At 29.1% G+C, this 14,055-nt stretch overlaps 2 protein-coding genes across 4 annotated transcripts in view; one reads left to right on the forward strand and one right to left on the reverse strand.

Annotated features, from left to right (window-relative positions):
• Nucleotides 1-68: 68 nt before the first annotated feature.
• LOC108722460 (protein 5NUC) lies at nt 69-11,281 on the reverse strand. Of its 3 annotated transcripts, none has more exons than XM_018447589.1 (9): nt 11,025-11,281; nt 4,450-4,764; nt 3,693-3,924; nt 2,399-2,998; nt 1,845-2,009; nt 1,644-1,748; nt 988-1,158; nt 631-820; nt 69-520 (listed from the first exon to the last, which is right to left on the reverse strand). In XM_018447589.1, exons 2-9 carry the CDS (start codon nt 4,584-4,586, stop codon nt 330-332), a joined length of 1,791 nt encoding a protein of 596 aa, XP_018303091.1. In that variant the 5' UTR covers nt 4,587-4,764; nt 11,025-11,281; the 3' UTR covers nt 69-329. The 3 variants fall into 3 exon arrangements, with proteins under 3 accessions (XP_018303091.1, XP_018303092.1, XP_018303089.1); XM_018447590.1 differs by lacking the exon at nt 11,025-11,281 and adding an exon at nt 7,912-7,931; XM_018447587.1 differs by lacking the exon at nt 11,025-11,281 and adding an exon at nt 5,796-6,194.
• LOC108722461 (apyrase) overlaps nt 10,416-14,055 on the forward strand; it is a 7,259-nt gene continuing 3,619 nt past the window's right edge. The window contains exons 1-3 of the mRNA XM_018447591.1: nt 10,416-10,561; nt 12,133-12,270; nt 13,750-13,975. Of these exons, the coding sequence (XP_018303093.1) occupies nt 12,140-12,270; nt 13,750-13,975 (357 nt within the window). The 5' untranslated portion in view covers nt 10,416-10,561; nt 12,133-12,139. The remainder of the gene's footprint in view (nt 10,562-12,132; nt 12,271-13,749; nt 13,976-14,055) is intronic.

Raw genomic sequence — 14,055 nt, forward strand, 5'->3', positions numbered from 1 at the left:
ATTTAAAAAATATTTTAAAAAGTTTATACAGAAACAATGTTATACTCATTAAATGTAATTTTTTGACATATGTGTTATATTTTTAAAAGATTAAAATTACGACAGACAGTACTGTGCGTTTATATTCTCCTTTTCTTGTTGTCCTATGTGTGTTATTTCCTCATGTATCTTTTCACTTGCTTTGTTACACGCGCGATTGAAGAAAGATATAAAAACGATATAAATTGCAAATAATATTGAGGTAGTATAAAATTGTAACATATGATACACAACATTAAATTAAAGAATATGTCCGCCTATTTATAGTTATTTAAGTTGAGATAGTGTTGTTATGTCAACAACAACAACCAAGTGGTTATTAAAAGAATCGTCAATCCAACTGATCGATGCGTTGTTCCAAGATTATTACTTAAATTTTCAAAATTCTCGCCATTTTTGTATTTAATCCGCCACTCCACTCCTGGATACACAGGACTATGTTTTTGAAAATACTGTTCTAATACTTGTTCCGTAGTGATACCTGTTAAAATTGAGCAAATGATTATATTGAGAAAATATTCGATAGATATGATGAGAAAAAAAAACAGCTTGATATGACATTGTGAAGTGAAAGTCACAATGTAAGCGTACCGAGGGAGATTGTTTGAAGACCTTCCAGCATGTGAAAACCATCTCCGCCTTTTGCCAGGAAATCGTTTATGAAGACATTGTAAGTGGCATTCTTTTGGAGTTCACTGTACGTTGGTATTCGGCAAGCTGCGCATTGAACATAGACTGAAACTACCCTTGAATTCGGTGGTCGAGTCACGTCATAGACCACCTGCAAACCATGCAAATTTATCTTTTTAACGAAACAGAGTAGAACAATGATCAAAGTTTTGGTGTTTAAATCGTCAAGTGGAAGTTATAAAAATTAATAATGTTCAAACAATTGAATAATTCTCTTTTGAAATAGATTTAAAAAAAAAGTTTAAAAAAATTAACTACCTGCAATCCCGAATATTGCAGGTAAGCACCGAATAAATTCCCAGTAGAAGTTATGTTGTCGATGTTATGAACGCTCCACTCCAGCATTGAAAGAATCTGTTCTCCTGTCATGGAAACTTTGACGATGACATTTCCGAAAGGCAAGACACTTATGATATCTCCTCGAGTGACCTGTAAGTAATTTTACGATAAGTTTGCAAATTAACTGGATCCTCTGGTGAAAATTTTTCTCAGAGTTTTTACACGAGAATTGGAACACTTTTCAGGACTACTTCATATATGTAAATTCTGAAATATTCTAAGAATTTTAAGATTTCTCATTGTATAATTTTTGAAAAAATATCTTAAACTTTTTTAGAGAGAGAGAGAGAAAGAGAGAGAGAGAGAGAGAGATTTTATAAGTTTTTATTAGAAATTATACAATGAAAAATCTTACAAATCTAAAAATATTTCAGAATTATGAAGAATTCATAGAAAAAAATAGATTTTTTCGGCATTTCTGAAAAATGTCCCAATTTATATTAAAATATCCGAGAAATGTTTTAAAAAGTTATAAAATTATTCAAAAATTATGAAAATTATAAAAATTGTGAAAAATTATATGAAAAATTTTGAGAAAAATTTTTACAAGGAATGTAAAGTGAATATCAATTAACCTGATCGTTTCTGGCTCTGGTGATGGACGATCTGATACTGCCACTATTTTGCACCGCGATGGCGGTATCTGTCCATCCTTCCTTGTCAATATGTTCTCTGGTGTACTACGAGCAAAAAAAGCACATCAATCTTTCTCAAGAATATTTCGTAATGTTGACAACTAGAAAATGTAGTTCACGATAATTAATTGGCGATCTTACGTAATCGATTATAGCGTCGCAAATCAAATTTCCCATATTGCATTCTTGCCGTCTACAATTCTTGCTGTCTCCATCCAGGAGTACTCGCGTTTTTCCAATCACTTGCTGTTGCAAGTTGTCAATGAGTTCTCTTTTGTCGTCTATCACTTTTACTATATCTTCTGCCTATAAGAAACAATATAATAAATATCATAAGCTTTTATTTTTTGCCTATAAGAAACAATATAATAAATATCATAAGCTTTTATTTTTTGGAGAATTTCCGTATATGCAACTATAATTACACTACATTAAGAGTGTGTTCATTTATATTTATATATGCAATATATAAACATATTATATATAAAATATATTTCTACTTGTTTTTTTCCGTAACTTTATCTTTTAAAATATTTATATATATAATATTAAGAATTATTTTGTATATTATACATTATAAAAAATTTACATTATATCTATATCACACATTTATTATTCTCTTAAATTATAATCTATATAATATAGATTATATTTTTTGTCATTTGAACAATTTTGCATTTTTTTCGAAACTTTACCTGTTTCACGTTGGCGTCCACGAGAATCGGGTTTCCTTCTATATGCGTTACCTCTCCTTTAATATCGAAACTTACGGAGAAATTTCCTAAATATTTAGTGTAAGCGTATGCCTGTACAACATAGACTTTTCTGCCGTTTTTCTGCACCACTTCTGTAGGATAAAAACCTTCTGGTACCTCGATGTCTGGCGATTTACCGCGATACAGAAAGGTATTCGTATGACCTCCGATTACCAAATCAATATCCTCGACTTCCTGGGCGATCTTCTTATCGGTCTTAAATCCCGAGTGACCCAGAGCGATAAGTATGTCGACACCCTGTTCCTTTAACTTCGTAACTTCTTCTCGGATACACTCTACTTCATCTTTGAAAATTACGTTATCTGTACTTGACAAGATCTTCGTGTCGGGCGTCAGATAACCGATTACTCCGATTTTTTTGCCATTCACTATGAGAATCGTGCTGTTTTTCAGATTTGTGGCGGCCAGGTCCGGCTGCTTGCTGAGGTCCAGATTTGTTGTCAAGATGGGATATGTAGCATTTTGTATAAAAGGTATTAAACCTTTAACACCGTCATCGAACTCGTGGTTGCCCAGGCTCTGTCAGAATTCATTGAATATAATAACGCGAATTATTATATACTTATACATACTTACTTTTTGTTTATAAATATTATTTACATTTATTTATTATTATTTTATATAGAATAAATTGCAATATTTTAAGTAATGCAGAAACACTAGAAGTATCATGTTTCTTATACGGAAAGAACGATTTTGCTAAAAATTTAGGTAGATCTGAAAATAATTTTATTGGTCCATCAAAATAATTATATGGAAAACTCAAGCAATACTGCAAAAATTTAACAACCAGCTTGAACATCCTTATGTATAATTTTAATGAAATTACCATGATCCAAAAAAAATTACTTTTAGATACGTATCTAATTAAATTCTTAGATATTTCAAAATCATATATTCACTAAGAAAGATCAACTGAATAAATTACTAGGAAAATTAAGAAAGTATTGAAAAATAAAGAAATTTCAAAATCTTATTTTGTATACAAGAGATATAATATTAAGTTAAAAAATTAAAACGATCAAATATGACCACTTGGTATTTTTAGTTAAAAATTTAATTATAAATGAATTATAATTAAATTAAATTAATTGTAATTTAATTACAAATTAAAAATTTAACTATAATAATAAATAAACTAACAAGAAACATATCTTTAGTTTTTAAAATGTTTTTGTAGTTTTTAGAGTCTTGTTTAGTAGACGATATTTACTATAGCATCTGGCGCCAAGAGGTTCATGAACCAAGTAACCGCCTCCCACTTGTATACGTTGTACCACGCGGTTCCTTGATAAGTATCGCCAGCATTCAGGAAGATCGTCGAAGGTGATTCCGATTTCGCTTGGCGGACCAGAGTGGCGATTCTGGCGAAACCTCCGTAACATTTCCCGGCTTTGGAGTCCGCTGGCGTACATGCCGTCGACAATTGCGACGTCTCCTCGAATCTAAAAATATTATGTGAAAAACTCTCAAGGCGATACTCTGGTTGATTTAATTACATAAATTTTGACGTCAGAAGAAACAAGGAAATTGTCTCGATAAATAACACCACGATGTGCAATGTCTAACTGACACATGGGTGTGGAAGATAATTAACTATTTTAACATTTGTGATTAGCTCGGTGGCGATAATTGTCGTTGGTGTGATAGAATTGGATTGTAACGACCATGTACGAAGAGCAAATATAACTTAAATAATTTAATCATTAAAAAAGAAACAATTCATTTCTTTGAAACACTCAATCGAATTTGCACAATTATTTTTTGTTTTGAGATGAGAAGCAGAAATATCAAATATGTATATTAACACTTTTATTCTATGGCTAAGATTACATTTGTCGTACGACAAAGCATTTCAAGTTTATTGATTGGCTGCAAGAAAGAGAAGTTGTCGGATCTCTCTGTCCTTAAACTTAAAACCTTTGTCGTGCGACAATTGTAATACCAGCCTAATAGTGAGAATTGAATACCTCGCGTGCATGTCATTTGTGTGAACGATTCTAATAGTGAATTCTTCATCCTTCCGTAAAATGGGATTTGCGAATGCTTCGTTTGCGATTATCAGTAACACGATAACGCAACAGTTTACGAACGAAATGATTGACATCTTTTATTGTTACTGGTTCCACACGTTATTTTGTTGGGTTTTTCTAGAATTTTTTCTTTATTGGTATCTTGTTATTGTATTTAATGTCGATAAGGCACGCTTTCGTTTCACACTGCCAGTCACACTATTGCTTCAGTTTCTCTCACGATCGTTGAATTATCACGTTGTATCTTTCAATCTGAAGAGACAATAAAATATGTTTCAAGGTTTATTCTGTACATTTCGTGATATAATTAAATTAATTTTATGATATAAATTATATTTTACAATAAGAGTCCTTCCAATCAGAGTCCTTTATTTGTATACTTTTTGATGATTGTATTTATAAAAAAAAAAAAAAAAAATAAGGAAATTATTACACATTGAAAATATATAAAAGTGAAAATATAAAAGTTTTTGTACATTTTTATTTTTCGCACATTGCATTTATAAAATCGGAAATCTAAATTTATTGGTTTTACTATCTTGCAAAACACATTAGAACTTGCCAAGAATTGCAACGGCTCATAAAGTTGTCGTAAAGTAGATCGTTAAGCCTCAAGCAATAATCAATTCGATTTAGGTTGACGTCGTGCCTGACTAAAACGGAAAGTGTGACGAAAATGGAATTTTTTCTTTGACAACATATTTTCTTTTATTAAAACACACTAATCATCTGAGAAATTATTAACACGAATTCATGCAGTTCTATTTTTAGGAGGAAAAAATGAAAGGGATACGATCTGAAATAACGGAGTTATACTATAATTATAAAATATTATATAATATAATGATAATTATATTGTATATATGACAATATTTTTTATGTACAAAATGCTTATAAAATAAAAAGCTTATAAAAAAGCATCTGTTCATTATATACTGAGTAACGTTTCATTTTGCGTTTGATTAGTTTTAATATTACGACATGTTGTTCTAATTTTAGAATAGAAAGATATATGAGTGCTAAATAGGAATAGCAGAATAATCTATATTTGATATTATTCAGATAAAAGATATTCGTAAATAATTACAAAAAGTTATTTCGAATATTTTCTTTGAAAAAGGAAGCTATAAAAGATCTGAACTCTGAAGAACTGAAGCGGAATGGCAAACATATGTTTACATTTTATATGATATTTTTGGATTATATAAGTGTAATACACTTATATATTGTAAAATAATACACTTAATAATCATCTGAAACGTAGTTACTTATTTTAGAAATACCTTGTGCATGTTTAATACAATATATTATAAACGATGATTGGAGACAAGTTGAATAACACCTATGTTGCCTTGAATATCAATGAGGTATGTAACTCTGTGCGAATTACTGCGCGCTAAGTAATATTCTGTACACGTGTTCACACACGTGTAATGTAGCGCAATTTTAGAGAAAGCGACGCAACGTAAAATCGAGTTTTGCGAAACGAGTACATCGGTATCACTCACGAAAATATTAATTAAACCTATCGCAAATTTTCTGGAATAACACTTCCGTTATTTCTGCAACTAGATTTAAAAGAAAGAAAGAAGGAATGAGGTAATTGAGTAACGTGCGTCACCGACTATCATTTCAACTACGAATAGCGCTGTTAAGTACTTGTATAACCGAAAATATATAAGTATTAATCACTTTTATGTATCACTTTTCTACATTATTGCAACGTTTTGTGTGAGCGACGAGAAACACGAGCCGATTTTCTCGAGAGACTGGCGTCGACTGAATATCGACGTTGTCGTGCAGGCCCCACCGAACTTCTTTCCGATCTCTACTGAAGTTTCTATTCGAATCTTGCAGCATCCATCGTAGACTTACTCAGCTTTTTAAGAAAGTTTTCGGTCTTCCACAGATTGAAAATTGGATTGAAAGATATGCTTTTATAGTTAGCTTTAAAATTTAATTTAATAACTCATTGTTTTTATATATTATTTATTATTTTTTTTTTTATTATTATTACACGTATATTACACGTATATTTTTATTATATTTTTTATTTTATTAATATTGCAAGCAAAATGATCTGCATGTACAAATATTATAAAATTAATTTTTCAGAAAAATATTTGAGTCAGAAAAAAATTCTTATGAGATATGTATATATATATATATATTAGAACATTGTTTTATTACGGTAGTAAATGTTTTTATTTTATATTAAAAGTGTATTAATGATGTCACCAAGATTTAGTGTTTTTTTATTATGCATTTTATTGTGCAAAAGTAACGATTTTTTTACATTCTGCCTTAAAACGATAGCCTAATTTTGAAAAAGCCAATTGGAAGAAAAATAAACGAATATTCGACAAAAAATCATATATAATTTATTTTGGCTAATATTAATTTATTAAGTAGTATTTTATTGTAATTGTGCTCTTTGAACAGCTTTAAATATGTTTACGAATGACCCAGTTACTTTGAAGTTGAAATCTAGAAACGTGCTTATTATCAGTTGTTCATGACAGAAATTTTGATATAAAAATTCGATTTAATAATAATTATGTTTTGTGTGAAATACATTTTATATCTTAAAAAATTTCTCTGTTATTAGTTATTTATCAGCTATTTATTAAAGTTGTAATTATTTTTTTGCTCGATCATTGATTTAATTTCCAATTAACGTGTGACAAGAAATAATAAATTAATCTATAAATTTGATTACTAAGTAAATCTTAAGTAGGGGAGACCGAGGACAAAAGTAACACGAGACAATAGTAACATCGTTAATATTTCTTAAACTATAATGGATATATGTATGCGGCTGCATGATAAAATTCTGTAGACAGATCGGCATTGAATCGTTCGTTACATGCTGATTCTCGCGGAACGTGCACAAGTGCAGGAGCAAAAATTACTTTTTTTCATGCATCAAGTAAGTTTTATTGCATGCATAAAATCTACAATATTTATATAATTTTTTTTTCTTTTTAATGAAGGTATAGTGTATCATCATAATATGTTTTAATGATTATCTGCGTTGATGGTTTGTACATTTGGGTTGATTTTTATCTAGGTTTTTATTTAAAAAATTTACTATAAATCATAAAATATCATTAGGGGACAATAGTAACATCCATGCCTGGAGTCAGTTGTAACATTACAATTATCCCCAAACTTACTTGATTTTATTTTAGTATTACTTTGTACAACGTTATCTGTATTTTTCTTCATCATAGAATCCCATTAACAAAAAAACACAAGACAGATAAGAGAAAAACTATATAAAAGAAGTGTCTTTGTACAAACAGAGACATTTCAAGAATTAGATATGGAAGTGAAGAACCAGATATCCATTTGTAGAGCTGCAAGAAAGAGTATAACTTATGTTGTTGTGTTACATACCTCTGGCAAATGTGGTACACACACACAATTATCCCCCTCTACTGTTATAATCGTTACTATCGTCTCTGGGGGTTGGGACGGTTGTAACAAAATTCCTCAGTCTTTAAACAAACATAATTTTTTTCTAGTTACATAAAATAATTAAATTAAAGAAAATTTTGTATCTAAATAAATTCTATATCTAAAGATACATATTTTTTTAATGTAAGTCTCATATTTTAACTGTTGTAACATTTCAAAGTCAAAATGTTACTTTTTGTTCCCGGTCTCCCCTAAGCAGTGTTGTTTAATGGAATATTAAGTTCTCAAGTGGCTTCCATTTTTATCTGCGATTATTATCTGCTTGAACTTCCTTTAGGTACTTTAATTCTTACAAATTTCCGGACAGTTTATTTAAAACAAATGAACAACAATTAACTTGATTCTAAATAGTGCATATATTTATGTACATCTAAATATAATATTTAAATTAATACATATTGCATCAATAGAATTTTAATTATTCTTTTCCAGACTTCTTCACAGATTTAAATTACCGATTGTCTCATTATTAGAGTTACAGAATTAATTAATATTACATTGACAAAGAAATCATTACTTATTTCTGAATAAAGAAGCTATCCATTTAGGCTTACAAAAGTCTATTATTGTATCCTTGAGAATCTTAGCATGATGAAATCTTGACGCGTTTTTTTGGCTAGAATAATTGGTTCCAATTGTATGCTGCCCATTGACACGCTCCGGCCAAAACGTATAGAACGTAATACTATCTTTCTGTCAGCAAGCCAGAATGTTGCCAAAGTTATTCAGCAGTCTCCTTGGCATCATATCCTTTCCCATCCATTATACTCGCCATTCGTTCTCCCATTTGCCTATATTACGTGTTCTGTTCGTCAGAAATAAATAATCTCGCGCATCATATAAATTGACATGACGCGAGGCAATTTATTTACTAGTGTAGACCTCAAACTGTTTTCGTCATTATGATCATGTTTGCGTAATACAAGCCATTCTAATTTTGTTTAAGCTGAAACGTATCACGTGAGAACACCGAAAGATAAGCCTATCTTCGTCATAAATGTACGATATGTTGCAATATGATATCTTATCAATATCGACACAGGATATACAACATGGCCGCATATACTAATCAATTCGGGTCAATTAAACGTCGTAATTTTTCTTTTTCTTTTTTTTTTTAAATAAAACTCAACCTTGCGGAAACTTTTGTTATTGATAATGCATTTTTTAATTAAGCATAAGTTTGTATAGATAGAATAGTGGAAATTAGAATAGTGGTAAGACATATTGGGGTTTTTTATACTAGTTTTTCAGGAATTGTTACATATTGTTTTTTTTAATTGTATGGAGAATGATGATAATAGAAATTTTTTTTGTTAATATTTTTTTATATTTTGTATTCATGAATTCTCCTGATCTCTATTAAGAATTATAAGCGTTATATAAACTAGATCTCTTCTGTGCAAGAAATTATCCGGGGAAAAATGTTTCGTATATAATTATATATAGTTATATAAAATTATATAAAATTATATAAAAAATTGACATATTTTATATACAATTATATATAATTGTATATAAAATTTCCATTTATATAAAATTTTTTTCCCATGTAGATTATTTTATTATACATTAGATAACTTTTTATTAGAGAGATTTCAAGAAAGAGTTTTAGGGAACAGATCCTGGAACATATACGTATGTTTATATTTAAATACTCAAGACTTTTTTCTATTTAATTTATATTAAAATTTTTTTACAAATAATTAAATTATTTTTATTTAAAGTCGATGTGTTAAAGTTACAGTTTGATTGTCATAACTTGAACCAATGATATATAGAATTACATTGATAAAATCACGTATTATCGTGATTATTATGTGTAACATACGATATCGAATAAAAGTACACCTAAAAATCAGCATGTAGTACTTGAAAGAATTAATGGAGATGATAAGCATTTTGCTCATCATTTGTTTATGTAAAGGATTGCAATGTGTCAACTAGTTAAAAATATATAAATAATATTTCACTTAAATCATTAAAAAGTGTTAAAAAATTACGATATATTTTCGTGATTTAGTATATATACTTTTATTGAAATAAAAAATATAAATAAAAAATATATTTAAACATTTTATAAAGATTAAGCTATAAATTTTCATGGTGGTGCGAGTTGTGGAGCTTTGTGTAAACGCAATTGATTTAAATTAAGAATGAAGATCGTATCTCATCGATTTATAATAAAAAATTCATTGAATATGCATTAATTTAAATATTATATTTACATAAACATACACACTATTTAGAATAAAATGAATCGTACTTTATCGAAATTTTGATTTTAAATGTATGTAATCTTAATTATAACGATATCATTCTGTTATTTACAGTTATACTCACAAAGGAAATTGTTATCTTGTTATCTCAAATATATCGAGATTCAAATTAATATTTGAGATATTAAAATACAAGCTGCCGACAATGAGCTGTTTTGTAATCACTCGTGAAGTAGGGGATTCGGAACAATCAACATTTTTTTACGTAAGAAATGAAGATATGCGTTGAGTACAAAAGACACACAGTTTTCTACGAATATTCAATACGTGCATATTGACTGGAGATAGAGGTGATTCATACTGATTACCAAACGAAGCATATTATTATTTGATCAACGTTATCTATTTCGTAACCTTCAGTTATTTATTATAGATAAATTGTACACTGTTAGAAATGTGCTGACTTTTCAGATGACCATGAGCTTCCTTTACATATGAAAGCTAGTACAAATGAAGCTCGTGGTTATGAACGAAATAAAAGTAATGAATAATTTAACTGAAAATTAAGTTACAGTAGTTACTTAAATGTAATGAACATGTACATTAAATTTATGAAATTTAATGTACATGTACACAAATGTACTTTTTAGTTGTAAATACATTAAATTTAATGTAATGTCATGAAATTAAGTTTAAATTATTTAAATTAAAAATATATTAAGTTTCATGAAATTTTTAACAGTGTACATTCATTTAACCTGATAATTATAATTATTATGCGAATAAATAATTGTTTGGTAAACAATTACATACATCGCAATATGTTTATCGCGTCAGATCATTTGCGTTTTGTTAAATGTTTCGTTCTCGATATTTGCATTAATCGACCTTGCACTTTTCACACAGCACAATTACTTTGTCCACTCGCGAACTCATAACACTTGTTTTATGTTTGCGTTATAATTAGTGGGAGTGAAAAAGCAAGAAGTTGCGTTTTTTTATGCTGCATATTAATAGTCGCGCGAATGTATGTACGATCGAACGACTTGAAAGTATTCTGATAACACTCGCTTCACGAACTTTATTCCTCGATCTCGCGACATTGAATGATGAAACATTCTCGCATTTCTAAGAAAAAAACTTGCGCAAATTGAAATAGATAAGTATATCAAATAGACAGATAATCTCAACACATATCGTAGAAAATTATATAACGGAATATGAATTCAATATAAAAGTTAATTATAGAAACATATTAGTGTATAGAAATTTGTTGGAAATAAGAACGATAAAACTAATTTTAAAGCTATTGAGTATATAAATAAACATTTCGTGTAATTTATTATAATCTAATGGATAAATTGTATAACTTGATATATCTTTTAGTTATTGAATTATAAAACAAAAATTACATATTCAGAGATAAAGATATTGGAATAATACTCGAAAAATATTATTACCTGTCTTAAAAGTGCAACAATGTAACAATGTTCGGTGACGGTCGCTTAAACGCAAAGCTATTTTGTCTCCAACTTTTGCATGTTGCGTAATTCCCCGCATTATCTTTGCAATTATTTTTCTTCAAGCAACAGGACGGTGCGTTGTAAAAAATGTGTAATTATCATTTCTGTGTTGACAAAGAATTAAACGTAGTTATAACATAACATGTAAAAAAGACATTGCTAAGTTAGTTACACAGTACTTTTTTGTGTCTGTTTCATTTTAAAAGTGACATTCTTGACTCTCAGATTTAAATATAAAAAGATATAAAATTTATATATTTATTTAATTTATATATTTAATATATCGCGATTACACTTTGCGATATATTTGTTTAAATCTCATTACATTTAATTATATATTTGTAGAATAAAACATTTAATTATTTACAAATTACTTAATAATTTATCTTTACCGACAGGTGTAACATGTACGTGTTACTGTTAGTCTTAGTCTTGTTTCAAGTTTGTTTGGGATTTACCGGACGTGGACTCTTTTATCTCGGGAGGGCAGATCTGTTCGAGTTATCGATAATTCATTTAAATGACTTTCATGCCAGGTAAGCAAATCTGTTTAATTCTTATTTACTCAAAAGAAATTGGAAAGAATAAGAGCAATAGGAGTCAGGTGCGACACTGACTGACTGTCAGTGTCGCTCGTACACAGTAATGAGTCTTTCTGGTGTGATTTTTGATTATTTTCCAACTTTCATTTTCTTGGAATTGATTAACGTTTTAACGTTAGATTTTCCCATTTATAATATCGAAAAATACTAGCTAAATCTAAAAGTGACTCACTGTATCTGATACTGACTGGTCAACATATCAAGAATCGGTTTTTGAATTATTAATAGTAATGTTTGCGATATGATACTTTGTGATCACAATGAGCGTCCTTATTTTTGGAATAATTAATTATAATCTTAAAGTTTTTTGATAAATTAGTTTTCCATATTCTCTATCTCGATATTTCCAATATTTCCTTTCTTTTTTCTTTTTCTTTCATTCTTATTTGGGTTTCATTTTTGGCATTTATATTCACAATGTAGGGGAGCTTACCATAACAAGATAACTTTTATTCACAGTTTATATATATTAGTTTGTGTTGTCTCTGAAGAAGGCTCAAAGGTGAGCCGAAATATGTAAGCGTGTTTAATAGAATAAAGAAGTTTTACGCTTTATGAGTGTATTATTTGCGCGACGTCTTCTGCGCCTGACTCCTATTGCCCTTAATTTTTCTAATTTCTTTTCATTTATAAGGAGTCTTTATCAGTTTGATTTGTTATACGGATTTCTTATTTATTCTGCTAAAATAACGCTAAAATCTATAGATAACACAGCGATGCTAATTGATACTAAGTCTGTAAGATTTATGAATTGAATTTACGTTCATTAAAGATTTTATTATACGTAACTAATATAAAGAAAAAGAAAGGATAAATACTAATTGTAAGTATTATAACATTTTTTAAATAAGAATAATCAAAATTTGCAGATGTATAGTAAAAAAAACTAAACGAACTATAATATAATCGAATTGAGACAGATATGATTTTATTCTATTTCGAAAAAGGAGAACATTATCTCGAAATTTTATTTTATTGAAAAATATTTCTTTTGATATATCTTGCAAAAATTTTTATTATATGTTTTCTGGTTTCTAATATATGTTATCTAAAGATCCGTGGTGAGTCAGAAGGATTAAACAAAATACTAAACACAGCCTTTTCATATAAATTTGCTGTTGAACATATTTAAAAAAAATTACTGATCGAGGTGTTAAGAAATATTAATTCTTAACAACCGTTAAAAAATCTTAACGTTATGCGCGTAGTTAATGTCAAAATTGATTGTAATTCTGGACTCGAAGAGATTTTACGAGATCAAGGATAAAGTTATTACAATAATTTCGATGATGTAGCCTTAGCCTACTTTTTTTATTCATCGTTCGACTTTTGTATGCTTTTTATAATCGTATTGTTCGTTAAAGCGTCAAAGCGTGACATTTGAAAAAAAAAACGGACATTATGTTGGAACAGATTCGAACAGACGAGCCCATATTCCGGAGTCTGCCGAGAGGATCACAAAGAGGATTGCATAGGAGGTATAGCTAGAGTCTACACTGCAGTTAATCAGCTCATGAAAGAACGACCGAATGCGATTTTCCTGAATGCCGGCGATCACTTTCAAGGAACTCTTTATTATAATATCCATCGTTGGAACATCACTGCATTGTTTATGAATATGTTGCCACACGATGCTATGGTAATTATATACATATAGTATAGTGGAATATAATTGTGTGTGTGTGTGTGTGTGTGTGTGTGTGTGTGTGTGTGTGTGTG

Source organism: Mycetomoellerius zeteki, unplaced genomic scaffold (assembly GCF_001594055.1).
Source record: "Mycetomoellerius zeteki isolate Tzet28-1 unplaced genomic scaffold, Tzet1.0 scaffold204, whole genome shotgun sequence".
In the NCBI taxonomy this organism is placed as follows: Eukaryota; Metazoa; Arthropoda; class Insecta; order Hymenoptera; family Formicidae; genus Mycetomoellerius; species Mycetomoellerius zeteki.